This window comes from Saccopteryx bilineata, chromosome 1 (assembly GCF_036850765.1).
Source record: "Saccopteryx bilineata isolate mSacBil1 chromosome 1, mSacBil1_pri_phased_curated, whole genome shotgun sequence".
Lineage (NCBI taxonomy): Eukaryota > Metazoa > Chordata > Mammalia > Chiroptera > Emballonuridae > Saccopteryx > Saccopteryx bilineata.
The window spans coordinates 130628050-130654477 of record NC_089490.1 but is presented as its reverse complement, the minus strand read 5'-3'; the positions used below and the strand labels follow the sequence as shown (position 1 = coordinate 130654477).

Below are 26428 nucleotides of genomic sequence, written 5' to 3'. Positions count from 1 at the left end.
TTGAACTGAAGGCAGGACATTAACAGGAAGCTCTTACTTTGGGAGGTAATGAGTACCTCAGTGCTGTCCCTGTGATGGAAGGGAGCCAGGGGTCCCAACACATGGCACTGGCTGAATTTTATGGAATTTCTCATCTTGATGTTTCTGGAGCACTCTCTCTCCATTTAGAAATCCTCAAAAATAAGGCCAACAACACTCCTCTATGGCAAGACCTTTGCAATCAGGATGAACCATAGACAAGGTCTAGCTCTACAAAGTCTAAGCCCCTGTCTAGAAATGTAACCCCCTTTGGCCACTTGCATTGGGCCTTACATTTCTTTTAGGAATATAGATGGAAGGCTTTTCCACACCCAACTGAACGTGGAACATTCTAAATGCCTGAATGAAGTTCATGACTCATTCACCCTAAAATATCTGCAACACCTGGCCCAAGCCCAACTTCACACTGAGTGCAAAAAAACCATCTTGGAATTCTGTGACTGGCCACTTTTCCTTAGTGCTCAGAGCCCTGTCCCTCACATCTCTGCAGGGGGCACTTACTGAAGGCTTTTCAGGAGGCAGCTCTGTTGCTTCAGCACCTCACAGAACAGCATGACCCCAAGGTCACCCAGGTCATTGCTGCCCAGGCTCAGCTGCCGTAGGCTCTGGTTGGAGGTCAGAAGTGTGGAAAGATCCCAGCAGCAGTGTGAAGACAGGCTGCAGTTGTCTAGTCTGCCAAAAAAAGGGGGGGGGTCAATTTGACTTTGGGTGAGGGGTATGCAACATAATCAAATGCCAAAATAATGTGGAGATGTTTTCTCTGAACATATGTACCTTGATTTATCAATGTCACCACATTAAAATTAATAAATTAAAAAAATTTTTCTAAACTCTTTAAAAAAATAAAAGACAATAAAAAGGGGGGGGGTGATCAAAGCAAATGTCCTCTTACCCTCCACCCAGGTCCCTTAGCCTGTGATGTTTCAAATAAAGTGGAAAGGCAGTGTCAACAAGCCCAGAACTGTTGTGTGTGCCACAGTTGTTTTCTTTGCACGGAGGAGTATTTTTTCTGGTCCACTGGATTATCCAGACCCAATTAGCAATAGTGGTTTCTGAATTGATTTTCCCCAAATTGTATGTCTTTCCCAAATTTCCTTAAAACACAAGAGCCATACCGCCCCCACTCCTTTGTGGTAGAAAGATATGTGGGGAAAGCGGCTCCAGTCTCTACCTTTACACCACCTGAAAGTAGAATTTGTCCTAGTCTCATGATTCTGTAAAAAGCCAAACCCTCAGAAGACACCATCACTTCAGAGATACAGATTATCTCATCATCACTTCCCCTGACTCCCCCCTTACCCACCATGTATTCCCATTGCCCTAATAACCTAAGAAACTTACTCCAACATCTGAAGCTTGCAGTTGGGGTGCAAGAGTCCCTTACATAGTAGCTTCACCCCCATGTCTCCAAGAGCATTACCCCGTAAGTAAAGGTGTGTGAGGTTCCAGTTAGTGCTCAGCACTGAGGACAGGGCTGGACAACAATCTGATGTCAGGCCTGACTTCACCAGCCTATAGAAAAAACGGGGAGGAGAGTCCTCAATGCCAGCCTTCCTTGGACATGGCATCATCCTAATTCCAAAACCAAATAAAGACACTACAAAAAAAAGAAAATTAGACATCAATATCCCTAATGAACATACTTATTAAAAATCATCAGCAAAATATTAGCAAACTGAATCCAGTAATACGTTAAAAAAAAGTCATCTACCACAATCAAGTGGGATTTATTCCAGGGATGCAAGGTTGGTACAATTCCTGCAAATCAATTAACATGATGCACATTTTTTAAATTAAGGATAAAAACCACATGGTCATATAAATAGATGCAGAAAAAGCATTTGATAAAAACCAGTCTTCATTTACAATAAAAAACTTTCACCAAAGTGGGAGTAGAAGGGACATACCTCAATATAATAAAGGCCATATATGACAAACCCACAGCCAACATTATACTTCATGCACAAAAACTAAAAGTGTTTCCCTTAAGATCAGGAACCAGACAGGGATGTCCCCTAGCACCACTCTTATTCAACATTCTACTAGAAGTCTGGCCTCAGCATTCAGAAAAGAAGAAACAAAAGGCATCCAAATTGGAAAAGAAAGAGTAATGCTGTCATTATTTGCAGATGACATAATACCTTATATGGAGAACCCTATAGATTCCAGAAAAAACTATAAGAACTGATAAATTAACTCAGTAAAGTAGCAAGATACAAACTAAAAATCCAGAAACTGCCTGACCAAGAGGTGGCACAGTGGATAGAACGTCAACCTAAGATGCTAAGACCCAGGTTTGAAACTCTGAGGTTACCGACTTGAGCGTGGGCTCATCCGGCTTGAGTATGAAATCACCAGCTTGAATGTGGGATCATAGATGTGACCCCGTGGTCACTGGCTTGAGCCCAGAGGTCACTAGCTTGAACCCCAAGGTCACTGTCTTGAGCAAGGGGTCACTGACTTGGCTAGAGCCCTCTCCCCACCTCTGTCAAGGCACATATGAGAAGCAATCAATGAAAAACTTAAAGTGCCATAATTATGAATTGATGCTTCTCATCTCTCTTCCTTCCTGTCTCTCTCATTTACTTACTAAAAATTAAAATTAATAAATAAATATCCAGAAATCAGCTGCATTTTTATGCACAAATAATGAACTATCAAATAGAAAAATTAAGAAAACAGTTCCATTTACAATTGCTTCAAAAAGAATAAAATACGTAAGAATAAATTTAACCAAGGATGTAAAATATCTGTACTTGGAAAATTTAAGACACTGAAGAAAGAAACTGAAGAAGATACACATTAAGTGGAAGCATGTACCATGTACACAGATAGAAAAAATTAACATGATTAAAATGTTCATTCTACCCAAAACAATGTATAGATTCAGTGAAATTCCTATCAAGATGCCAATGGAGCATTTCACAGAACTAAAATAAATATTCTAAAAATGTACATGAAACCACAGAAGACCCCAAATAGCAATAGTGATCTTGATAATAAAAAAAAAAGTATAAAGTTGGAAGAATCACACTACCTAACAACAAACTATACTACAAGGCCATAGTAATCAAAACGGCATGGTCGTGGCATAAAAACAGACATATAGATCAAAGGAACAGAACAGAGATCCCAGAAATAAACTCACATCTTTATAGTCAATTAATATTTGACAAAGGAAGCAAGGACATACAATGGGGTAAATCTAGTCTAGTCAATAAATAAGGGTAGGAAAATGGGACAGATACATGGAAAAAATAAAACTGGACAGCTTACACTATACGCAAGAATAAACTCAAAATTTATTAAATACTTAAATATTAGAGACTCAAAACCATAAAAATTCTAGGAGAAAACATAGGTAGTAAAGTTTCAGATGTTTCTCATAGCAATATTCTTTTTCTCTGATATATCACTGCAAGCAAGGGAAACAAAAGAAAAAATAAACACATGGGACTAGATCATACTAAAATGTTTTGCAAAATGAAAAGAAAACCCACTCAATGGGAGAACATATTTGCCAATACCTCTAATAAGGGCTTCATACCTAAAATTTATAAGAAACTTTTTTTTTTTTTTTTTTTTACTTTTATTTATTCACTTTAGAGAGGAGAGAGAGAGAGAGAGAGAGGAGAGAGAGACAGGGGGGAGGAGCTGGAAGCATCAACTCCCATATGTGCCTTGACCAGGCAAGCCCAGGGTTTCGAACCGGCGACCTCAGCATTTCCAGGTCGACGCTTTATCCACTGCGCCACCACAGGTCAGGCTATAAGAAACTTTTAAAACTCAAAACTTTCAAAATATCAAAAATCAAACAATTCAATTAAGAATTGGATCCTGACTGGACAGCTCTGTTGGTTGGAGCATTGTCCTGATGTGCAAAGGTTGCAGGTTTGACCCCCAGTTAGGGCACATACAGAAACAGATCAATGTTTCTGTCTCTTTCTCTCTCTCTCCTTTCCTCTCTCTCTAAATATCAATAAATAAAATTTTTGAAGTAAAAAAAAAAATTGAGTTAAAAAAATAAAATGACCTGGGCAAAGGACCTGAATAGATATTTTTCCAAAGAAAGCATACAAATAGTCACTGGACATTTGAAAAGATGCTCGACATCACTGATTATCACAGAAATGCAAGTTAAAACCACAATGAGATTCACTTATATGTGGAGTCTAATGAATGAAATAAATTAATGGACTCAAAGATGCAGAGAAGAGACTGAGAGCTGTCAGAGGAGACTAGGGCTTGGGGGCTGAGTAGAAAAGGTAAAAGATTAAGAAAACACTCATAGCCTGACCAGGCGGTGGCACAGTGGATAGAGCATCGGACTGGGATGAGGAAGACCCAGGTTCGAGACCCCGAGGTCACCAGCTTGAGCGCGGGCTCATCTGGTTTGAGCAAAAGCCCACCAGCTTGAACCCAAGGTCCCTGGCTCCAGCAAGGTGTACTCAGTCTGCTGAAGGCCCGCGGTCAAGGCACATATGAGAAAGCAATCAATGAACAACTAAGGTGTTGCAGCGCGCAATGAAAAACTAATGATTGATGCTTCTCATCTCTCTCCGTTCCTGTCTGTCTGTCCCTGTCTATCCCTCTCTCTGACTCACTCTCTGTCTCTGTAAAAAATAAAAAAATAAAAAAAATAAAAAAATTTAAAAACACACTCATAGACAGACAACACTGTGGGGTTGCTGGAGGGAAAGGGGTTGGGGAGGTAAAGGAGAATAGAGGGAGATAGATGATGATGGAGGGTGACTTGACTTAGTTGTGGTAAACACACAATTCAACCTAACAGGTGATGTATGGTAGAATTGTGCATCTGAAACTTGTATTATTTTATTTTCCAATGTCACCCCAATAAATTCAATTTAAAAATAAAGAACTAATTCCCCCCAAAATAAATAAATGAATAATTGGCCCTGGCCGGTTGGCTCAGTGGTAGAGCGTCGGCCTGGCGTGCAGAAGTCCCGGGTTCGATTCCCGGCCAGGGCACACAGGAGAAGCACCCATCTGCTTCTCCACCCCTCCCCCTCTCCTTCCTCTCTGTCTCTCTCTTCCCCTCCCACAGCCGAGGCTCCATTGGAGCAAAGATGGCCCGAGCGCTGGGAATGGCTCCTTGGCCTCTGCCCCAGGCGCTGGAGTGGCTCTGGTCGCAACAGAGCGACGCCCTGGAGGGGCAGAGCATCGCCCCCTGGTGGGCAGAGCGTCGCCCCCTGGTGGGCGTGCCGGGTGGATCCCCATCGGGCGCATGTGGGAGTCTGTCTGACTGTCTCTCCCCATTTCCAGCTTCAGAAAAATAAAAAAAATAAAAAATTTAAAAAAAATAATGAATGAATAATTAATTAAAAAATAGCCCTGGCCGGTTGGCTCAGCGGTAGAGCGTCGGCCTGGCGTGCGGGGGAACCGGGTTCAATTCCCGGCCAGGGCACATAGGAGAAGCGCCCATTTGCTTCTTCACCACCCCCCTTCCTCTCTGTCTCTCTCTTCCCCTCCCGCAGCCAAGGCTCCATTGGAGCAAAAATGGCCCCGGTGCTGGGAATGGCTCCTTGGCCTCTGCCCCAGGCGCTAGAGTGGCTCTGGTCGCCGCAGAGCGACCCCCCCCCCCCAGAGGGGCAGAGCATCGCCCCCTGGTGGGCAGAGCTTTGCCCCTGGTGGGCGTGCCAGGTGGATCCCGGTCGGGCGCATGCGGGAGTCTGTCTGACTGCCTCTCCCCGTTTCCAGCTTTTAAATAAATAAATAAATAAAATAAAATAAAATCTCCTGAAGAAAGATTTGAAGACTCTCTGGGACAGTGAGCACACCCACATGCTGGCAGAGTGGGGCACCCCAGCTCCATGGGAACAGACACTCCTGAGCCCCGGACCTTCTGGTTCTCATCCTACATGACTCTTCACATGGCTATTTGTATTCTTTATAATATTCTTTAAAATAAACATAATAACGGTTTTTCTGATTACTGTGAGCTATTGTAGCAAATTTTTAACCCTGTGGTGAGTGTCATGGGAACCCCCAATTTGTAGCCAAGAAAGAAATGCGAGTAACCTAAGGATCCACCATTTGCAATTAGCATCCAGCATTGCTGGGGAGAGGACAGTCTTGTAGGACAGAGCCGTTGTCAAGTGCGATCTGGTGGCATCAAAATAAAATTGACTGTAAGACACCCAGTTGGTGTTTCCAGAGAATTGCTTGTTGGTGTTAAAGGACACCCCAGAATTTTTATTATTATTTGTTCAAAAATTCCAACAACTCACATTCTGACATGAGAGCCAGAAATATGAGCAAACTACTAGCTCAACAAATACAGCCCAGGGCCACGAAGATAAGAACTCCACCCCACCAGTGAAAGCACAGAGATTCAGAAGATGAGAGTTTCACCACACTAGTGACAGGACAGGGACACACAAGATCAGAAGATGACAGATCCACCCAATAGTGACATCACAGAGACAAAGAAGGTAAGAGTTCTAACCCACCAGTGACAGCACAGGGACGCAAAAGAAGAGAGCTCCAGCACACATCTCTTGGAAGGTCAGTTCCATGTCTGAGCATTTGCACTTCAAATGGGGTATTAAACTGCCGTGGGTCTCACGTGGGAATTTTAATTTTTTTTTTTTTACTTAAAGTACGGTTATAATGAATAAATGTGTACTCGTTTAAACACACATACCTTCTAGCTTTCAAAATTATTTTTGTTTCAATGTTGCCTAACCTGTAAAAGTATTTGACATATAAATATATAACTTGTGAGGTAAAATGTTGTTTTAAAATTTACGTTGTTTTCTAGCGAACTTTTTGTTATTAATTTTTTGGTTTTTTAGGCAGGTTCATGTGTGAGACTATTAACACATCTCTTTAGTGGACAGCACAATAATATGTAAGTCCATATAATACCTATTATAAAAAATATACTATAAAATATGTTGTTCCCCATTTGGGGCTCATGGAATGTGCTATGTTAAAAAATTGATAATATTTAGGTACTTTAGTAATTCATAGTTGTTGTTTTACTTCCACAGTTTTGGGGGCAGTATGGCTGCTAGAGAATTTCTTAGTGTTAGAGATATAGAAGAACTATTCAGAAATGACGAACTTTTTGACAAATTAGAACAAGAAACCATCGATATAGTTGAACTGCCTCCCAATAACATGGATGCAGTATCAGATTGTAAAGACCTTGATGAAAATATTTTAGAAGACACTCTTACACAGGATGTTTCTGGTCAATTAGAAGTACATTCTAGTGCCTTAGAAGACAATCCATCATCTATGCAAAAATCAAAACGTAAAGTATTGCCGAAGAGTGACTGGAAAAAACAGGACATAAACTTTTCCAGTAGTACATTACAGTACGACAATGTATCTGAACTGAAATAAAAAATGACTCAACATTTGAAAAATAAATCACCTGTTGACATATTTGAAAATTTTTTTGATGAAGACTTGTTAAACTACATAGTAACCCAAAGTACAGTGTGTTTGTAAAGTAGTGTTGCACTTTTGACCGGTCACAGGAAAGCAACAAAAGACAACAGAAATGTGAAATCTGCACCAAATAAAAGGAAAACCCTCCCAGTTTCTGTAGGATGATGTGGCAGCATGTGTGCATGCACAGATGATGACGTAACACCGTGTATACAGCAGAGCAGCCCATGGCCATGCCAGTCGAGATGTGGACGGTACAGAGGAAAGTTCAGTGTGTTCTGTGGCTCGCTAAATTCGAATCGGTGACCAAAGTGCAACGTGAATATCGGCGTGTTTATAATGAAGCGCCACCACGTAGGAATAACATTACACGGTGGGATAAGCAGTTGAAGGAAACCGGCAGTTTGGTGGAGAAACCCCGTTCTGGTAGGCCATCAGTCAGTGACGAGTCTGTAGAGGCTATACAGGATAGCTACATGGAGCATATGATTACTATTATTATGAAAGTAATAACATTTTTGCATTGATTTGGAATGACAATAACTGTGTCAAAGTTATGTCAAATTATTTAGGAGTACAACCTTTAGAAAAAGTGAAAAGGTATTCTAAGAAAGAAAAGATAGAATGTCGAGTGGATAGACCACACATTGTAGGGCAATATAACAAGTATATAGGTGATGTTGACAAGCTGGGCTGGAATGTCCAAAAGTACTGCATTAAATTTAGAGGAAAGAAGTGGTATTTTCCTCTTTTTTATAAATGCCATTGATGTTGCTGTTGTTAACGCCCATGCTCTTTATACTGCTTCAAATGAAAACATCTCGTTATAGGACTTCAGACACAATATTGCAAGAACATATATGAAAAAAGACTCATTATCCAATCCTAAAGTCATCGGAAGACCCAGTTCAAGTGTGACAAGGAAAAGCCGTGTACCTGAAGATGTTAGATTTGATCCAATTGGACATGTATTGGAAGGACCTGTGAGGGAAAGCAAAGAAAATGTGCTGTATGTGGTACAAATGTGTGCAAGCAGTGTAGGAAATGTAATGTAGGACTCCATGTCGAATGCTTTCCTGTTTGGCATAGAACATGAGTTTGTCTTGTGTGTGTGTGTAATATTATCTGTTCTTTCAAAATTTTTGTGACAAGACAGTCCATGAACCCCAAATGGTATCAATATTTTTTTTCCAATACAGACCCCTAAATTCCATTACCTAATTCCATTTTCAAACAAAATACACCAAAAAAAATCAGAAATAAAAATTTGGCAGGTAATGAGTTTTAACAGACCAGTCCCTAATTAGGACCACATGACTATGTGGGTGTTGGTGCTCAGCTGTCTCCTAATTGAGGGCTGAGATGAAAAGACTAGAGAGTGAGTGTTTTCTCTGGGAATTGAGATCAGCACCCCTCGGCGGACTCTTGGGAGCAAAGCTAATCCACAGAAATCAAAGAAGGTGCCCTGCTGGGATCAGAACTCACCCCTGCTGCAGTGGCCCCATTGTGCAGCAACGATCGACTTGCTTGGAAGTGTTCACACATAAAGTGGGTGACTATCCCCATGAATATCTTAGAAGCATGTAGAGAATTGGGAGGACAAAAACCTGTCTCCTTTGTTCTCCACCCTCAACTCCATCTGAGTAACACCCACATTTTCCCAATAATGTATCCTTGAAAGGAGACACCGTGAATACTTACTTACCCCAGTTTCTGAAGCTTACATTGTGGATGCTTTGCTCTTTCACATAAAACTCCAACTCCTGAGTCTCCTAGGGCATTCTCCCCCAAGTAGAGTCTGGTCAGGGACTGATTCATGCTCAGGACAGACGCGATATCCACGCAACACGCTGATGTGAGACAGCAGTTGACCAACCTTACACAGAGATGGCAGAGCATTAACATACCTCTCACTCCCTCTGCTGTGATTCAAGGAAGCACTTCTAGTCTAATCCACACATGGAAAGAGTACATTTATGTTCTATGTTAACTTTTTATTTCCTTTTCTGTTTTTGTACTAGCAAGTAAACACCTTCTAACCCCATGCCAATTCTGCACCTTCCCACTCCCTACATTTATTATTGTGTTAAATGTTTACAGCATACGCCTGACCAGTGGTGGAGCGGTGGATAGAGTATCAACCCAGGACACCAAGATCCCAGTTTTAAACTATGAGGTTGCTGGCTTGAGCACAGGTTCATCTGGCTGAAATGCAGACTCACCAGCTTGAGTGTGGGGTCAACTGCTTGAGTGTGGGATCATGTCAATGGTCACTGGCTTGAGTCCAAAGGTCGCTGGCTTGAACCCAAGTTTGCTGTCTTGAGCAAGGGGTCACTGGCTCTGTTGGGCCCATTGCCCACCCCATCAAGGTACTTAGGAGAAGTAATGAATGAACAACTAACAGTGCCACAACTACGAATTGATACTTCTCATCTCTCTCTTTTTGTCTCTATATACATCTTTTTCTCTCTCTCGCTTATATATTTACAAGTTACACACAACATACAAGTTACCATTGTAGCCACTGTAAGCGTACAGCTCAGTGGCACGAAGTATACTCACACTGTTGTGCAACCATCACCACCATCTATCTCCAGAACTTCCTCATCATACTAAACTAAAACTCTGTCCCCATTAAACAATAATTCCCAATTCCCCAACCCATGGCAACCAACCTTCTACTTCCTGTCTCTATGAGTTTGACCACTCTAGGGACCTCATTCATGTAAGCAGATCATATAGAATTTGTCCTTTTGTGTCTGGCTTATTCCACTTAATACAATGTCCTCAAGGTTTACCCATGTTGCAGCATGTGTCAGATTCCTTTTAAGGCTATATTTGTATATATATCACATTTTTTAAATCTACTTGTGCATTGACGGACACTTGGGTTGTCCCCACCTGTGGGCTATTGTGAACACCACTGCTGGGTGTACAAGTACATGTTTGAGTGCCTCATTTCAACTCTCTGGGGTATTTCCCCAGACATAAAATTGCTAAATCACATGTTAATTCTATGTTTAAATTTTTTATTTTTAGGAACTGACACCCTGTTTTCCACAGCAGCTGTACCATTTAACATTCCCACCAGCCATGTGTGAGGTTTCTGCTTCCTCCACATTCTCACTAACATTTGTTGTTTTCTGTTTTGTTTTGTTTTTTTAGGATAACCACCCTAATGTGTATAAGTCAACCCTACCATTCCAAGTGCTTCCTTCAGTATCTGCATTGCTCCAGCACCGCTGTTCCTGTCCAGCGTGGAGACCAAGGGCTCTGCTAGAGCATCGCATGGCAGCGGCTGAATTTGTTCAGCTAGGCTGGGAATACCCTAAAGACAACATAATTCCCCTGGCTGAGTTTCCCACCAGCACTCAGTATGGGGCTCCTCCCACAGTGACCACTAACTGGTGGAACTACTGACCACCACCTGGAAGGAGCTCGGGGACCATCTTTGGGACACTAGCTCTCCCGTCTGTGTGAGCTCATTGAAGTCACGGCTCTTGCTTCTTCATGAGGGGAATGAGCTCACACTCACCACAGTTTCTTCAGGCTGCAGAATATATGCTTCAGCCCCGTGCATATGAGCCTGGCTCCACAGTCCTCCAGAGCATTGTGGCTCAGGTCCAGCTCCACCAGCATCTGGTTGCTGCTCAGGACGTAGGAGAGGTGGAAGCAGCTCTGATGGGAAAGGCAGCACCGCCGCAACCTGGGAGCCGAGCACAGAAGCAGAGAGTATCAGATCATCGCTGCCTGGCGATGATCCCTCTAGGGCTACCTGTGACTTCAGCCCATACAGGGGCACTTGTGTCCTCATGTGACAAAGGGGAAAGCATAATGAAGTATTGGGGAGAGCAGCCTCTTATCAGAACTCCTGAACACGCCCAAGAGACATACAGGGAAGTAAGCTCCAGGTTGGCCAGCTCACAGCCCAGGACCACAGATAGCTGTTGAGCAGCAAGCAATGATCTTGCTTCATAAATAATGGCTAACTCTCAAATACATAAATGGCATGTGCCTGTTCTATAAATGGAAAGGGAATGAATCCATAGTCCCACAGTTCACCCTGTGCCCTAACCGCTGAGACTCCCTCACACACATGCCCACCTCTTTAGGGTTGCACCCGTCCTCTTCCCTTGGTCAAAGCGCCTGCTGTTCTGCTGAGTGATTTAACCTCAGACCCTCATCCACACTGAAGGTACAAGAAGCTCTGGCTCTTGGTTTGTTTTACACACAGACACACACACAAACACACACACACCATTCCCAATAACAACAACAACAATAATAATAATTTGTCCCTGTCAAAGGAACAAGAGCAGTATCCCAGGTCCTTCCCAGGCCAATAGTGCAGATGTCCTGAGCTTTATGGACCACCTTCCTTCCTGCCCCAATCTTCACATCAACTAGAAGTAAATGGACATCTAGTTGATCTGCGAAGCATCTCATTGTCATCCATCTCCCAGGAATCACACAGGGGTACCCATGGGGTCATGGAGGCAGTAGCTGGAGATGAGGGCAGAGAGGCAGGTGAAGTTCCAAAGCCAGCCAGCCAGAGCATCAAGACAAGAAGGAACCGTCAAGGGAAAAATTACAAAGCATTTATAATTTATCAAAAGAGCAAAAAGTACCCTATGTTCTCTGCAGTGCTAAACTGCTCACAAAAATTAGGGGATATTTTATAGCTTTGTATTCATTTTGAAATATCCCCTAATTTTTGTGAGCAGTATATTTACAATAGCCCAGACATGGAAGCAGCCCAAGTGTTCATCAGTAGATGAGTGGATAAAGCAAGCTGTGGTACGTTTATATAATAGGATACTACACAGCCATAAAAATTAAAAAAAAAAAAAAAAGAAACCTTACCCTTTGCAACAGCATGTATGGACCTGGGGAGCATTATGTTAAGTGAAATAAGCCAGTGAGAGAAAGACAACTACTCTATGATTTTACTCATATGTGGAATCTAATAAATAAACAACAAAATAGAAGGAGACTCATAGATACAGAGAACAGACTGATAGCTGTCAGAAGAGAGCGGGTTGGAGGATGAGTGAAAAACATAAGTGGATTACGAGCAAAACAAAATCTCATAGACATGGACAACAATATGGTGATTATAAAGGGAAAGGGGGTGGGGGAGTAGGAGAGGGTAAAGGGGGGTAAATGGTGACAGAAGGACACTTGACTTGGGCGGGGAACACACAACACAATATACAGGTAATGTATCATAGAACTGTACACCTGAAACCTATATATCTTATTAACCAATGCTACCCCAATAAATTCAGTTTTAAAAAAATTTACTCCGCCTGACCTGTGGTGACGCAGTGGGTAAAGCGTTGACCTGGAATGCTGAGGTCACCGGTTCAAAACCCCAGGCTTGCCTGGTCAAGGCACATATGGGATGGGTCAAGGGGGGATGATGCTTTCTGCTCCTCCCCCCTTCTCTCTCTCTCTCTCTCTCTCTCTCTCTCCTCTCTCTAAAATGAATAAATAAAATCTAAAAAAAAACCTCATTTAATTTAAAAAAAAAAGAGCAAAGAGAAAGCATTCAAGCAAGTGGAACATCATGATGAAGGTAGAATTTTCTAACCCCTCTGACTTCTACATGGACGAGGGGTCGGATGGTAACAAAGGTGGATGAAGGGAGAACAGCCACTGTTTATTCAGTGTGCACTTTTGAGCACTAAAGTGTGCTGAGACACTTGTTCAGGCATTGTAGAGACAATGAATGGCAAGACAAACACAAACACAAACCTTGCCCTGGGAAGCCGATTGTCTTGGAAGCCACTGTAATATCCAGGCATATGATCATGGTTATTGGACCTGGGCTGTCAAGAATGAGGAGAGTGGACAATGGCTTGTAAAGTAGGTAAAATTGGGAAGATTGGGGATGGGGTGGGAACAGTGAGCGTGAGAGAAAGGTAGAAAGACATCCTAGAGTGTGGCTTGTCACTAATTCAGATGTATTGTGGGACAAGGCTGCAAGGATGGCCTAGACACAACGTGCTCACCTTAAGAATATGAGCGTCTGATTCCCATGTGGATTCAGAGCAAGCTCTTCAGAACAAGGCAACCAGAGATTCCCTGGGACAACCAATCTATACAAAATGTCCCGATGGGTTCCAGCCCAGTAGCCACCACTGTCTGTGACAACACTCTCAGATTCCCTTCTATCAACATGGCCATGAGGAAATGGAAGATACTGAAGGTCATGCATTTTTGTACACCACCAACAAATCACCTGTTTTCAGTTCCCCTTCATACTTCTCCATATAATACCTCCCAAACAACCAGACTCCAATCAGTCTGCCTTCTTACTTGCAATGGACTAAATTGTGTCCCCCATAAAAAAATTAATATGTTGAAGTCTTAACTGCTAGGACCTCAGAATGTGGCAGTATTTGGAGATGGGGGTCTTTCAAGAGGTAATTAAATTAAAATGTCATTAAAGCAGGCCCTAATCCAACATAACTGGCTTCCTTGTAAGGAGAGGGGATCAAACATGTACAGAGAGAAGATGCCATCTACATTCAAGAAGATAGGCTTCAGTGGAAAACAGCCCTGCTCACACTTTCATTTTAGACTTCCAGCCTCCAGAACAGTCTCACAAGAAAATAAATTTCTGTTGTTTAAGCCCCCAGTCTGTAGTACATTGTTAATGGCAGCCCTAGGAAGTAATAAACCACTGATCTGGTGGTCCCTGAGGTGTTCCTCCAGCCCTCTTTCTCTCTTTCACACACACACACACACACACACACACACACACACACACACAGATTCTTACCACAATCTCTGAACATTACAGCCAGGATTCTGGAGCATTTCACATAACACCTTCATCCCTGCGTCCCCCAGAGGACTGTCACTGAGGTTCAGTTCCATGAGATTCTGGTTAGTTCCCAGGACAGAGAAGAGACTCCAACAAAAGATGTAAGTAAAAGAGCAGCTCACCAATCTAGAAACGGAAGGAAGGAAGAAGGCGAGAAGAAAATCAATCTGTGAGAAGAGCAAACAAGCGAAGGGGTCAGGAGTGGCTGGCACCTGTTGAGACAACGGCCTCCCAGGGATAAAGAAATGAGTCGTTGAACCAAAGACGGCCCACAGAGGAACGAAGCAGACAGAGACTTAGTAAGGTTGCTCTGCACACAGTATGGTGCATAGTGTGAGCCGGTGGCTTTGGCTAACAGCGAACTCCTCGGGCCCTTCCTCAGGTGTCCTGCTCGCTCCCCCATTGGTTAGCTGTCCCTCTGCTCAGTGATGCAGAGACCAGGCCACCCCCTGGGAATAACGTTAGACTCCAGGAAATAGGATCAGACACATGAATATTTCTGAGACTTCCAAGTGACTCCAGTGTACACTTCTTGTTCAAATTCAGAGTCTGACTCCATGGGTCTAGGGTTGGGCCTGCATGTCTAGTTGGCACTGAATGGTTTGTCCCCGTGGTTGGTCCCAGAAGGTTCTAGAACACACAAAGCAAGCACCTGCTCTCAGAGAAAGGGAGCTGGGAGCTGAAGAGATGGCATCAGGCTTTCCTTGAGGCATTTTCATCTGAGTCCCTGTGAGCCTTCCTCACAACTATGGGGTCTGGGTCAAGCCTCCTGTTTTCTCAGCCTTGCTTTTAGGGCTTTGATGGGCATCTCTGCCACTTTCTCTTACTCCTTTTCTCTCTCCACCTCCCCATCTTCTTTCTAGCTATTCTAACGTACTGGCCACCATGGAAACATAACCTGCTTTTCCACCTCCCACTCTCAGCCTCATATTCCTCTGTCTGCCCCCCCCCCCGCCTGGCTTGGCTCTCCCGTGCCCCACCCTCCAGGATCGCCATTTGAGGGCTCCCCTCCAGGTGCACTCTACAAATGTTCTTTCGGTGGCCCATTTTCCTCATTCTGCCTGTGTTTCCCAACGGTCCCCAAAACTGAACCTTAAGTCACTGTAAGCAGGACCTGAGTCTTAGCCACCACTGAAGTCCCAGAGGGTGGTCCTGGTTGACCAAACAATGAAGGTGCTAGGGAGACAGAGAAAAGGAGTTTAAAATTCATTGCTGCTGCTGAATGTGTCCAGCTTCTTCTCTGCTTTATTTTGTCCCGTGTCTGCTGTCTTGTACAGAGGTCACATGCACACATTCACAGAATGGCCACCTTCCCACAGCTACTGTGGTTGTGGCAGTTCCATGCAGGGACTTCAGCAGTAGGGTAGCAACTGTACCAATGCAGTCACAAGGGGGTGGGCTTGGGCTGCAAGGAGGCAAATGGACTGTGGCGGAGGTATTGCTGCTGAGCTCCTGCTTGCAAATACTGTGTGAGGCCTGGGAGCATTCTCTGCCATCTAGCCTTATTTCCTCAACATTCCTTATCACATTGGTTCCAATGAAGCCGTGTCTCTCCTTATTGTTTTCTACACACACTTTTCCTCAGACCACGTTCACGTCTTGTTCTTAGCAGACCCTACTGCTCAAATCTTTTTACCTTCTCCTCTATTCACCCAGGTCCCACCTCTTTGTCCAGAGAGGTTCAGACTTCACTCTGTGAAACCGCCATACATCAGTCAGTGCTAAGGGCCTTCTGTCCTCTGTGGTCCTGAGACCAAGTCACAGGGCTGGTTTTCTCCCTTCGGTATCGACTGGCTATTACCCGGCTAGAACCCCAAGTGGATTGATTACAAGCAATTTGAGTTGACAAACATTTTTACTCAGTTCTCTATTGTTTCATTGGCTTTATCTTGTCCTACTTGTCCAGCTACCCTTCTTCCACTGGTCAGTCTCTGCCAATGAAGGGATCTACTAGAGATGGTGGAGGTTGCATTACTATATAGCTGAGGCAACTGGCCTGACCCGGTGGTGGCGCAGTGGATAAAGCGTCGGACTGGGATGCGGAAGGACCCAGGTTCGAGACCCCGAGGTCGCCAGCTTGAGCGCCGGCTCATCTGGCTTGAGCAAAGAGCTCACCAGCTTGGACCCAAGGTCGCTGGCTCCAGCAGGGGGTTACTCGGTCTGCTGAAGGCCCATGGTCAAGGCACATGTGAGAAAGCAATCAATGAACAACTAAGAAGTCGCAACGCACAACGAGAAACTGATGATTGATGCTTCTCATCTCTCTCCGTTCCTGTCTGTCTGTCCCTGTCTATCCCTCTCTCTGACTTACTCTCTGTCTCTGTAAAATAAATAAATAAATAAAAAATATAGCTGAGGCAACTGTGTTTGAGAGACAGCTGAGAAGAGGGGAGAGGGAGCAAGTGCTGAGAGAAAGGTGGCTAAAAAGTGGAGGGCATCTTTTACCACCTGCCTGAAGCTGGTATCCTTACCCATAAGAAGAAGGTTCTGGGACGATACAGTGGTCCACATCAGAGTGTTGAGCTGTCTCCTCCTCCTCTTCCTCTTCCTCTTCCTCTTTGGGTGAGTTATGGAGCAACCTCAGGGAAAGGGATTGCACATTTTGACAATTCTTGAGACAGAAAGAAGAAACCACATGGTCCATTCTGGTGGAGAGAGTGATCTCAATTTTTGGGAAGTGGCCCATGGCCCTTTGCACAAAATCTTCCTCCTGCATTTCATACAAGCAGTAGAACAACTCCAGCTGGCTCGGCTGCATCTGCAGGATCTTAGCCTTAGCTTTTGCTTCGATCCATTTCAGCAGCTCTAGCCTGATTTGCTGTGAGATCTTACAACTCAGTTTTTTCTCCAAGTAAGAGGTTCTCTCTTGGTTTATAAGGCCGAAGAGGAAACGGACAACAAAAATCAGATATCCTTTTTCAAATTTGCCATAGTTCTCGAGAAGAGCTGTCACGTCTCGGTTGGGGAGTTCCGAAAGACTCTGTGGCACGTCCGTCACCCCTCGCCGCTCCTCCTCTTCCAGCAAGTAGTATATGGCGGCAAAGAACTCCTGGAAAGTCATGTGGATGAAGCTGTAGAACTTCTCACAGTCCACTTCCTTTTGGAATAGGTTCACCCTCAGAAAAGCAGACACATCCGCCTTCTGCAGGCCATGGTTCCTGAGGTCTGCCTCCTCGAACAGGATTTTCTGGTTCCAGATCCCATCTGCAGCCAACGAACAAAGACCCCGAAGGTTGGCCGACACGTGGCGCTTCTGGCTCTCTACTTGCGACTGCAACAAACTGGAGAGAAAGAAGATGTACACGGCAGTAGTGGTCTTGGATGTCTGAGCAAGATTCTTGCCACTGTCCATCTGTTGCTTCAGCCCAGTGCACACGATCCAGCAGACCAAGGGAATGAAGCACATGGTGAAAAGGACCTCATTCTCCTGAATCAGCCTGAATGCTTCCTGGGCTTGCCGCTCATCTGGGAAATACTTAAAGAAATATTCCTTCTTTTTGGTCTCTGAGAAACCCAGTATCTCCACATGCCGCGGATGATCCAGCAAGTGATGCAGCTTCTCCAGGGCCACGGGCCTTGTGGTGATGAGCAGCGAGGCCTCGGGAAGCAGCTTCTTCCTGATGAGGCTGCTCAGGAGAATGTCTCCCCGTTCCACCTTCTGCCAGTCCGTGCAGAGTGCCTCACTGTGCTCATCGAAGGCTCCTTGCAGTTCATCAAAGCCGTCCATGAGGAAGAGGATCTTGGAAGCCTTCTTCATGATCTTGCTTATGGGTGGGTTTGGGTCAGGGAAGCAGCTGACCATCAGGTCTCTCAGGCTCCTTCGTGTCCCCAGGCTCACTTCCCGACAGTGGATGTAGAACAAATAGTCAAACTTGTCCTGGTAAAGTTTCTCTGATGCCCAGTCCAACATGATCTTCCTGGCCAGCATAGTTTTCCCAATGCCTGCCGATCCCTGGAACACCACTGTGTGCACAGGCTCAGAGTATGGGTCCTCAGGCTCAAACAGCAATTCCAAGTTCACAGAATTCATAGGGCCATCCCCCATGTTAGTCACGGTCTTGCCAATGGCCAGGAGTTCGTGCTCCCTCTGCTGCTGGCTCTGGTGTTCCTTGACGAGACGCAGCCTGGTGTAGCGTTTATTGAGGTTCACACTCTCACCAAGACGGGCATTCCTGTCCTTCATACACTGGAATCTGCTTCTTATATAATTTCTGTATTTCTTACAGTAATCTGTGGAGAGACAGCAAGTTAGGCTCCAGGAGAAGCCCAAGCACACCCACAGGACTTGAGCTCTCAGCTGGGGCCTGTAGTGCACAGGGCGTGGCAACCGGGCTAACAGATGAGGGTGTGGTTCTTCTCCACTCCTTTGGTATAAATCTGGGGTTTCAAAATCTTGGGCAGAACAGCTTTTGTGCTTCCCCTAGCCAGAAAATTCTTTTATTCAGTCTTACTCCTTTGGGAAGTCTGCAGGCCGTGCCTGCCTTTCAAATCTGAAACACTGGCCCTGAATGGATAGCTTAGGTGGTTGGAGCATTGTCCCAATACTCCTAGGATTGCAGGTTCAATCCCCAGCCAGTGTACATACAGGAATCAACCAATGAATATACATAAATAAGTGGAAAACAAATGGATGTCTCTCTCTCTCTCTCTCTCTCTCTCTCACCCCTCTTCTCTCTAAAACTACTAATAAATAATTTTTTAAAAAAGCTGAGACACTCAATGGCCTCTCCTTGGCTTGGGAATTGCAAGGAGCCAAGTGAAAATGTATTCGTGTTTTCAGCAGGGGTGGATTTCCTGGAATAGGCTTTTCAGCCCCAGGAGCAGGAGTACTTAGGATGACGAATTCCCGGCTTTCCAATGCCTCCCAGACTGAGTCTCCAAACCCAATTGAAAGCATCACCCTCATGATTACCTTTTCTTTTTTTACAAATAGAGATTCTGGAAAGGTACCCCAATAAACCCATCCACTCTTCTTCCAGGCTTTCTTCCCGGCATACCACAGAAACATGTGCATTCTCTGAAAAGAAAAGAAAAGAAAAGGAAAGGAAAAAAAATACAAAGTGTCAAAAACTGGAACTCCTAACTAAGGGGATGTAACTGAGACCTAATGCTAAGTTTCAGACACAGGAGAAATTTGGATAAAGTGAAACTAATCAGAGAAGTTTCCTGAGGGTACATGAGCCCTGACTTGGGTTTCTTTTTTTTTTTTTTTTGTATTTTTCTGAAGCTGGAAACGGGGAGAGACAGTCAGACAGACTCCCGCATGCGCCCGACCGGGATCCACCCGGCACGCCCACCAGGGGCGATGCTCTGCTCACCAGGGGGCGATGCTCTGCCCTTCCCCGGGCGTCGCTCTGCGAGACCAGAGCCACTCTAGCGCCTGGGGCAGAGGCCAAGGAGCCATCCCCAGCGCCCGGGCCATCTTTGCTCCAATGGAGCCCTGGCTGCGGGAGGGGAAGAGAGAGACAGAGAGGAAGGGTGGGGGTGAAGAAGCAAATGGGCGCTTCTCCTATGTGCCCTGGCCGGGAATCGAACCCGGGTCCCCCGCGCACCAGGCTGACGCTCTACCGCTGAGCCAACCGGCCAGGGCCCCTGACTTGAATTTCTAAAGGAGTTAGAAACAAAAGCGGACTGTTTTTTTTCCATCTTCTCATACCACTATCATGAGAGGAAGAAAGAGGATGAAGCCAAGAAAAGTAAAAGAAATAACTAAAACACACATGTACCAACTCTGATGCATAGGATACAATTAACATAGTAAAAAGGCAACCCATGAATGGAATGGGGGGAAATATCTGCAGATCATATATCTCAGCAGGGCTTAATATCTAGATATAGAAAGAGCTCCTGTAAAGTCAACAACAAAAAACAAGCCAGTCAATTAAATGGGCTTAAATAGACATTTTTTTTCAAAGATAAAGAGCCAACAAGCACATGAAAAGGCACTCCTTATCACTAGCCAATAGTGAAATGCTAATCAAAACCAAAATGAGATGTTGTCTCACACTCATTAGGATAACTACTATAAAAAGAAACATAAAATAACTGTTGGCAATAATGTGGAGAAATTAGAATCGTTGTGCACTGTTGGTGGGAGTGGCACTATGAAAAACAATATGCCAATTTCTCAAAAAACATAGAACTACCATATAATTCAGTAATTCCACTTCTGGGCATATACTCAAAAGAATTGAAAGCAGGATCTCCAAGAAATTTGTACATGTTCATATTAGCATTATTCACAATAATGAAAAGCTGAAAGCAATCTGAATGTCCACGGATAGAGTAATAGATAAACAAAATGTGGTATAAACATACCGTGGAATATTACTCTACCTTAACAAGGAATGAAATCTTGTCATCTGTGACAACATGGGTGATGTTTGAGGCAGAGGTGGATTAAGTTGAGGCCTCGGGTGCAAAAGAAAACATTGGGCCCCTCACATTAGAAAAAAGTGTAAAGTTGGGGTTTTGCTGGGCCCTTCAGATGTCGTTGCCCAGGGTGCATGCCTGGTGCACCCACCGTTAAATCCGCCTCTGGTCTGAGGACATTATGCTAAATAAAATAAATCAGTCACCACTAAAAGGCAAATCCTGAATAATTCCACTTATAAGAGATTCCTAGAGGAGTCAAATTCATAGACAGAAAGTACACGGTGGTTGCCAGGGGCTGAAGGAAAGGGATTAGTTATTGATATTTAATGGGTATATAGTTTTGTGAGATGAAAAGGAGTTGTGGCCATTGATTATATAGCAATCTGAATGTGTTGAACACTAGTGAAATGAAATATGGTTAAGATGACAAATTTTATGTTATGTGTGTGTTATCATCACTTAAAAAAAACCCCAAAAAACAAACAAAAAAAAACACTGTCTTCCTTCACTCACCCCATTCTGGTTCATCCCTCTTGGCTTTCTCATGAAGGTCTTTCCTGTTGATTGCAGCAAAAATCCAGACTGCCATGGCCCATGCCTTCTCCTCCCCATTGAAGTCAATCATGAGAGTGGCTAGGTCCACAGGATCTGCTTTCTCCGTCTGGCCCCGAGGGAGTGCAGTGCAGCCCTTCTGAGGAGGATAGTCTTCCAGGTGCATCTTGAACTTCTTCAAGTCCACGTCCTGCAGGTCCTCCAGGTAGTGCGCCAGTTTGCAACGGACACTGGTCATGCTTGTGTGAACTCAAGTCAAGGCTTTGGGATGTAGGTCCACTCTGGGAAGTAGGAGTGGAAACAGCATATAGGTAAAAAGAGTATCTTTCAAAGAGACATTTCAGAGAGACCTAAATGATCAAAAAGTAGGAAGACTAAAAGGAAAATGTATCAATGAAATGTAACAAATTTTATCTGCAGTTTTGATAAGTGAATCAAATACCTACCAGACAATTTTGTTCCTGGCTCAACTCAAGAGTGTCCTGTGCCACAGAAGAAAGGCATCCCTGTGACAGAAACAATTGAACTGGCACACATAGTCACACCAACAAGGTAGTGGATGTTCTGGACTGCATCGTGGCACCACCTCTGTGGGCCACCTGGAAAGTGTGGGTCACACTGAAGACTGGGCTACACTCAGTCAAATATTTCATTGTCCCTCAACTTCACTCTACTCACCTATAAAACGACAGAGTGGAAAAAAACATGGTTTGTAAATGACCAACTGAAAGGCTCTGGTTCCTTGTGTCTCAGTTGATTTGAGGAAAGATGATGGGAAACCAAAGGACACCAGGGAATGAGTGACGGTGGGGATACTGGAGAGACGAGAGGGCATGCAGCAAGTGGAGGAAGGATTGCAGTGAGAGCATGCAGCAAATGGAGGAAGGATTGCCCCAAACTGCCCACCTGGCAGCCCACTGATGGGGAGAAACTGGTGAGATGCAGTTGGGTGCACAGGGGAACAAGGAACACACATCTCGTTAATGCCTCCTATAGGATTTGTGATTGTAATAACTGTGTACCTCACACTGACTGAGAGTGTCCCATGGGCTGGGCATGACACTGACTCTTCCTCCTGTCTCACCTGCTCAAGGCCCTGTGAGATGTACACGTACCTTGCCCCATTTGATGGAAGTGAAGACCAAGTCAGACAGGCACAGCCAGGAAGGAGACCAGACTCATTGATCCCTGAGCTTGTACCCCCAACACTGCATGTTTCACAGCTTGAAAACATGTGAGACCATCAGTTCAACTTCTTCACTATAATAGTTATCTCATTCAGATCAAGACAGTAAAATAGATCATTAAAAGGCAAAGACATTTTCCCAACCTTTATCATATATAGACTCTCTTTATTTTTTCAATTGAATATGTTTAGTTTGGTAGATTAATTTGACTATCTTTATAGTCTTTACCAGCTTTGACAGTTGGGTTATAATAGTAGAGACTCCCAAAACTTGAATGAATTAAATCTATTACTCCAAATTTTTGACAAATCTATACGTAAAGTACACAGAGAGATTTTTAAAGTGTATTTCTAAAATATACAAGGGTGGATGTCTTGATTTGCACCCTTTGATTTTCCCAACACTTTGATTGTATTATAGTAAACAGAGCACCTCCATGTGGAAGACCAGCTACAATTAACAGTCATTCAATGGTCCATGGTAATGCCTTGCTAATATTCTTCCCAGAACTTGAAAGCACAATTATGTTAGGTTCTATAAAGGATCTGGGATTTTACCCTACTTAAAAATCTAATAGGCCCTGGCCGGTTGGCTCAGCGGTAGAGCGTCGGCCTGGCGTGCGGGGGACCCGGGTTCGATTCCCAGCCAGGGCACATAGGAGAAGCGCCCATTTGCTTCTCCACCCCCACCCCCTCCTTCCTCTCTGTCTCTCTCTTCCCCTCCCGCAGCCAAGGCTCCATTGGAGCAAAGATGGCCCGGGCGCTGGGGATGGTTCCTCGGCCTCTGCTCCAGGCGCTAGAGTGGCTCTGGTCTCGGCAGTGCGACGACCCGGAGGGGCAGAGCATCGCCCCCTGGTGGGCGTGCCAGGTGGATCCTGGTCAGGCGCATGCGGGAGTCTGTCTGACTGTCTTTCCCCATTTCCAGCTTCAGAAAAATACAAAAAAAAAAAAATCTAATAAACAGGTGTGTTAAGGTTTCATGGATGCAGGCAAAAGACATGAAATTCATGGGTCATAGATGATGACCTTTGTAGCCTTTGGCAAAGCAAGAAGCATGAGCATGACACTGGTTTGCATTGGTTTCCTATGTCCTCCAAGTCCGCTGGGGATAATGCATGTACACTGTGGGTTTGTATCACACGTAGCTTGGGGGCTTCAACACTCTGATAGCAAGCAGAAACAAGCCTGGCCTTGGTTGGGGAGAGAGGTGACTTCATCTCAAGGACCCTCACTGTTCTGAGAAATAGCCCAGATAAGGAGCAGCTAGAACTTTTATTCTTGGCATACTCAGCAAGGGTGTGGGGGAGACATTCAGGGCCCAGGGCAGACTGCCTCTCTCGACATACACAGACTTTCACTGTCGACTCAGTTTTTCTAATTAGACTTCAAGTTCCACAAAGACTGGAAATCAGCTCTTTCATGCCCTCACAGCTCCTAAGTGTTAGATCAGGGGTCCCCAAACTACGGCCCGCGGGCCACATGCGGCCCCCTTAGGCCATTTATCCGGCCCCCGCTGCACTTCTGGAAGGGGCTTACCTCTTTCTTTGGTGGTCAGTGAGAGGAGCATAGTTCCCATTGAAATATTGGTCAGTTTGTTGATTTAAATTTACTTGTTCTTTATTTTAAATATTGTATTTGTTCCCGTTTTGTTTTTTTACTTTAAAATAAGATATGTGCAGTGTGCATAGGAATTTGTTCATAGTTTTTTTTATAGTCTGGCCCTCCAACGGTCTGAGGGACAGTGAACTGGCCCCCTGTGTAAAAAGTTTGGGGACCCCTGTGTTAGATGGATGCACATGTTGCTTTGTTTGGGATCAATATTTTCACATTATTGAGTTGAGAAAAGCACATCAGCCCAAACCAAAAATGACAATATCAGAGGAAGTGGACAAATCAGGATTTGTACTGAACCACAGTTTGATGTTCGGCACCTCAAATGTGCTTATTGCTCCTTATCTCCATCCTTGCCTCTCCACTTCTCTCCTCCCCTGCCCACCCAACTCCATCTTCTTATGCATTTGGGGAGGGCGATTATCTTCAGACAGATCCACCAGCTGTTCAGACCCTCCACATTTGCCCCACCAGCGATTTTCAACCAGTATTCTGCAAGAATTTTTAAAGTATGCAGTACCTGATTATTTAGTTAGGGACACTGACCTCTTTTCCCTTAGACTGTCAAATTTAAAAAAATGTCAAGAGCCAACACAACAGTAGCTGCCCAATGTAAATAAATCAAAATTATACTTATGTTTTGTCAGATCAGCAAGAAATATATTTTTTGGTGTGTCACAGAATTTTAGTAATTAATTTATGTGTGCCACAAGATGAAAAAGGTTGAAAATCGCTAGCCCCACCAGCCTTCCCGTCCACAGCAGGACTTCAGCTTTTCCCCGTGCTCCCCTATTCTTAGCCCTGGTGCACTCACTCTGAAATTTCCCCTTTCTTTCTGTTGGGCTCTGAGGATGCTCATCCCACCCATCCACTCCCTGGGGCCGCTTGGCAAATCTGCAGCAGTCCTGGGTGTAAACTGTGATGCTGTTCCTGTCCCCACCCCCTACCCCACCCTCACACATGTGCACATAGAGTCCATATAATGATAAACATAAAAGAACATTCCATCTTTGGCCAGATAGTTTTGTTGGTTAGAGTGTCATCCTGAAGCACAAAGGTTGCTGTCTCAATCCCTGGTCAGGGCACATACAGGAACAGCTCGATGTTCTTGTCTCTCTCTCTCTCTTTTTCTGTCTCTCCCCCTCTCCCTTTATCACTAAAATCAATAAATAAAAATTAAGAAAAAAAAAAACATACCAGAAATGTCATTGAGGGACTGACAGGAGGCTGACAGAAGAAATCCTTAGTCGAGTTCTGGTCTTGAAGACACTCTCCCCATTCTTCCCCAGGCCCGTTTGGCCATCCTGTTCCACAAAACTGGACTCACCCAGAAGCTGTACTCACCCAGATTCTGGCCTCAGGAACAGCCCAAGAGGAAACTTGAAGAATTTATAGTCATCACAGGCCAGCAGGGCAGGAAGGATGTGGGTTCTGTGGAGTGAACAAGATTGCATCACAGGTACAGGCAGAGACTAATGGTTACGCACGTCGCCGGGTTTTCCAAACGGAAAGAACAGTGTTCTCAAAGGAGGGCCTGGAAGCAGCCAGAGAAATCTGGCCTCTCTCCTCTCTCGCTGCCGCCACAGGAGTGATGGGGTTGGTGGGAAGAGGATAGAGAGGAGTGGGGTGGGCAGTCCACCAGAACCAGTGAGTAGGGGGTAGAGAGTGTGGTCCACAGATCCCGTGCTCTCTAAGACACTGTGTGCAGGCAGCTGTAGGCAGCACAGGTTCTCTCCATCATTTGTCGTTTGCCAACCACCGTATTGAGGTAAGCATGCACTATAAAACCACAACGATCCAGGCCAGAAACACATTTATTGTCTCTTAAAGTTCCCTCCCACATGACGATGGTGAGGACAATGTGTGTGTGGTGAGGACACTGAACACAAGGTCTACCCTTTTAGCAAATTGTAAGCACACAATATAGTAGTATTAGCTACAGGCAGTATGCTGTGCAGTAGACCACCAAGACTTAGTCATCTTGCATAACAGAAACTGTACCTGACCTTGACTACTTCAGATTTTACGTGTAAGTGAGGTTATGCAGTATTTGCTTCTGACTTATTTCACTTACATAATGCCCTCTAGGTCCATCCATGTTGTTGCAAATGGCAGGATTTTATTCTTTTCATGTCTGCTTCCATGTTCTTAGCTTGGCGATGAACATAGAGATGCAGATATCTCTCCAAAATTCTGATTTTGTTGTTGTTCTTGTTCTTGTTGTTATTTTTGGATGGGCACGAACCCTATTTCCTGACTCATTGACTGAATTGTTTGACTAACATTTGTGGAGTGCCTGGTGTGTGCCAGGCACTCTGAGGTTTGAGCATAGGCTCACCAGTTTGAGCACAGGGTCACCAGCTTGAGCATGGGATCAGAGACATGACCTCATGGTCACTGGCTTGAAGCCCAAG

The 26428-nt window shown here is 44.5% G+C and overlaps 1 protein-coding gene across 1 annotated transcript; it reads right to left on the bottom strand.

Annotated features, from left to right (window-relative positions):
* Nucleotides 1-1483: 1483 nt before the first annotated feature.
* NLRP3 (NLR family pyrin domain containing 3) lies at nucleotides 1484-25353 on the bottom strand. Its single transcript, XM_066266482.1, has 8 exons — nucleotides 25212-25353; nucleotides 21179-21498; nucleotides 19203-19307; nucleotides 16762-18520; nucleotides 14246-14416; nucleotides 10994-11164; nucleotides 9183-9334; nucleotides 1484-1551 (listed from the first exon to the last, which is right to left on the bottom strand). Exons 2-8 carry the CDS (start codon nucleotides 21453-21455, stop codon nucleotides 1544-1546), a joined length of 2643 nt encoding a protein of 880 aa, XP_066122579.1. The 5' UTR covers nucleotides 21456-21498; nucleotides 25212-25353; the 3' UTR covers nucleotides 1484-1543.
* Nucleotides 25354-26428: the final 1075 nt, after the last annotated feature.

What these genes read in the sequence shown, in the direction of transcription:
- NLRP3 (XM_066266482.1), bottom strand. Translation starts at nt 21,455, where the DNA reads ATGACCAGTGTCCGTTGCAAACTGGCGCACTACCTGGAGGACCTGCAG. An exon ending in TATTTGTAAAAAAAGAAAAG is followed by an intron (nt 18,521 to 19,202) that starts GTAATCATGAGG and finishes GTCTCTCCACAG; the next exon opens with ATTACTGTAAGAAATACAGA. An exon ending in TGCAGCCTGAAGAAACTGTG is followed by an intron (nt 9,335 to 10,993) that starts GTGAGTGTGAGC and finishes TCTCTGTGTAAG; the next exon opens with GTTGGTCAACTGCTGTCTCA.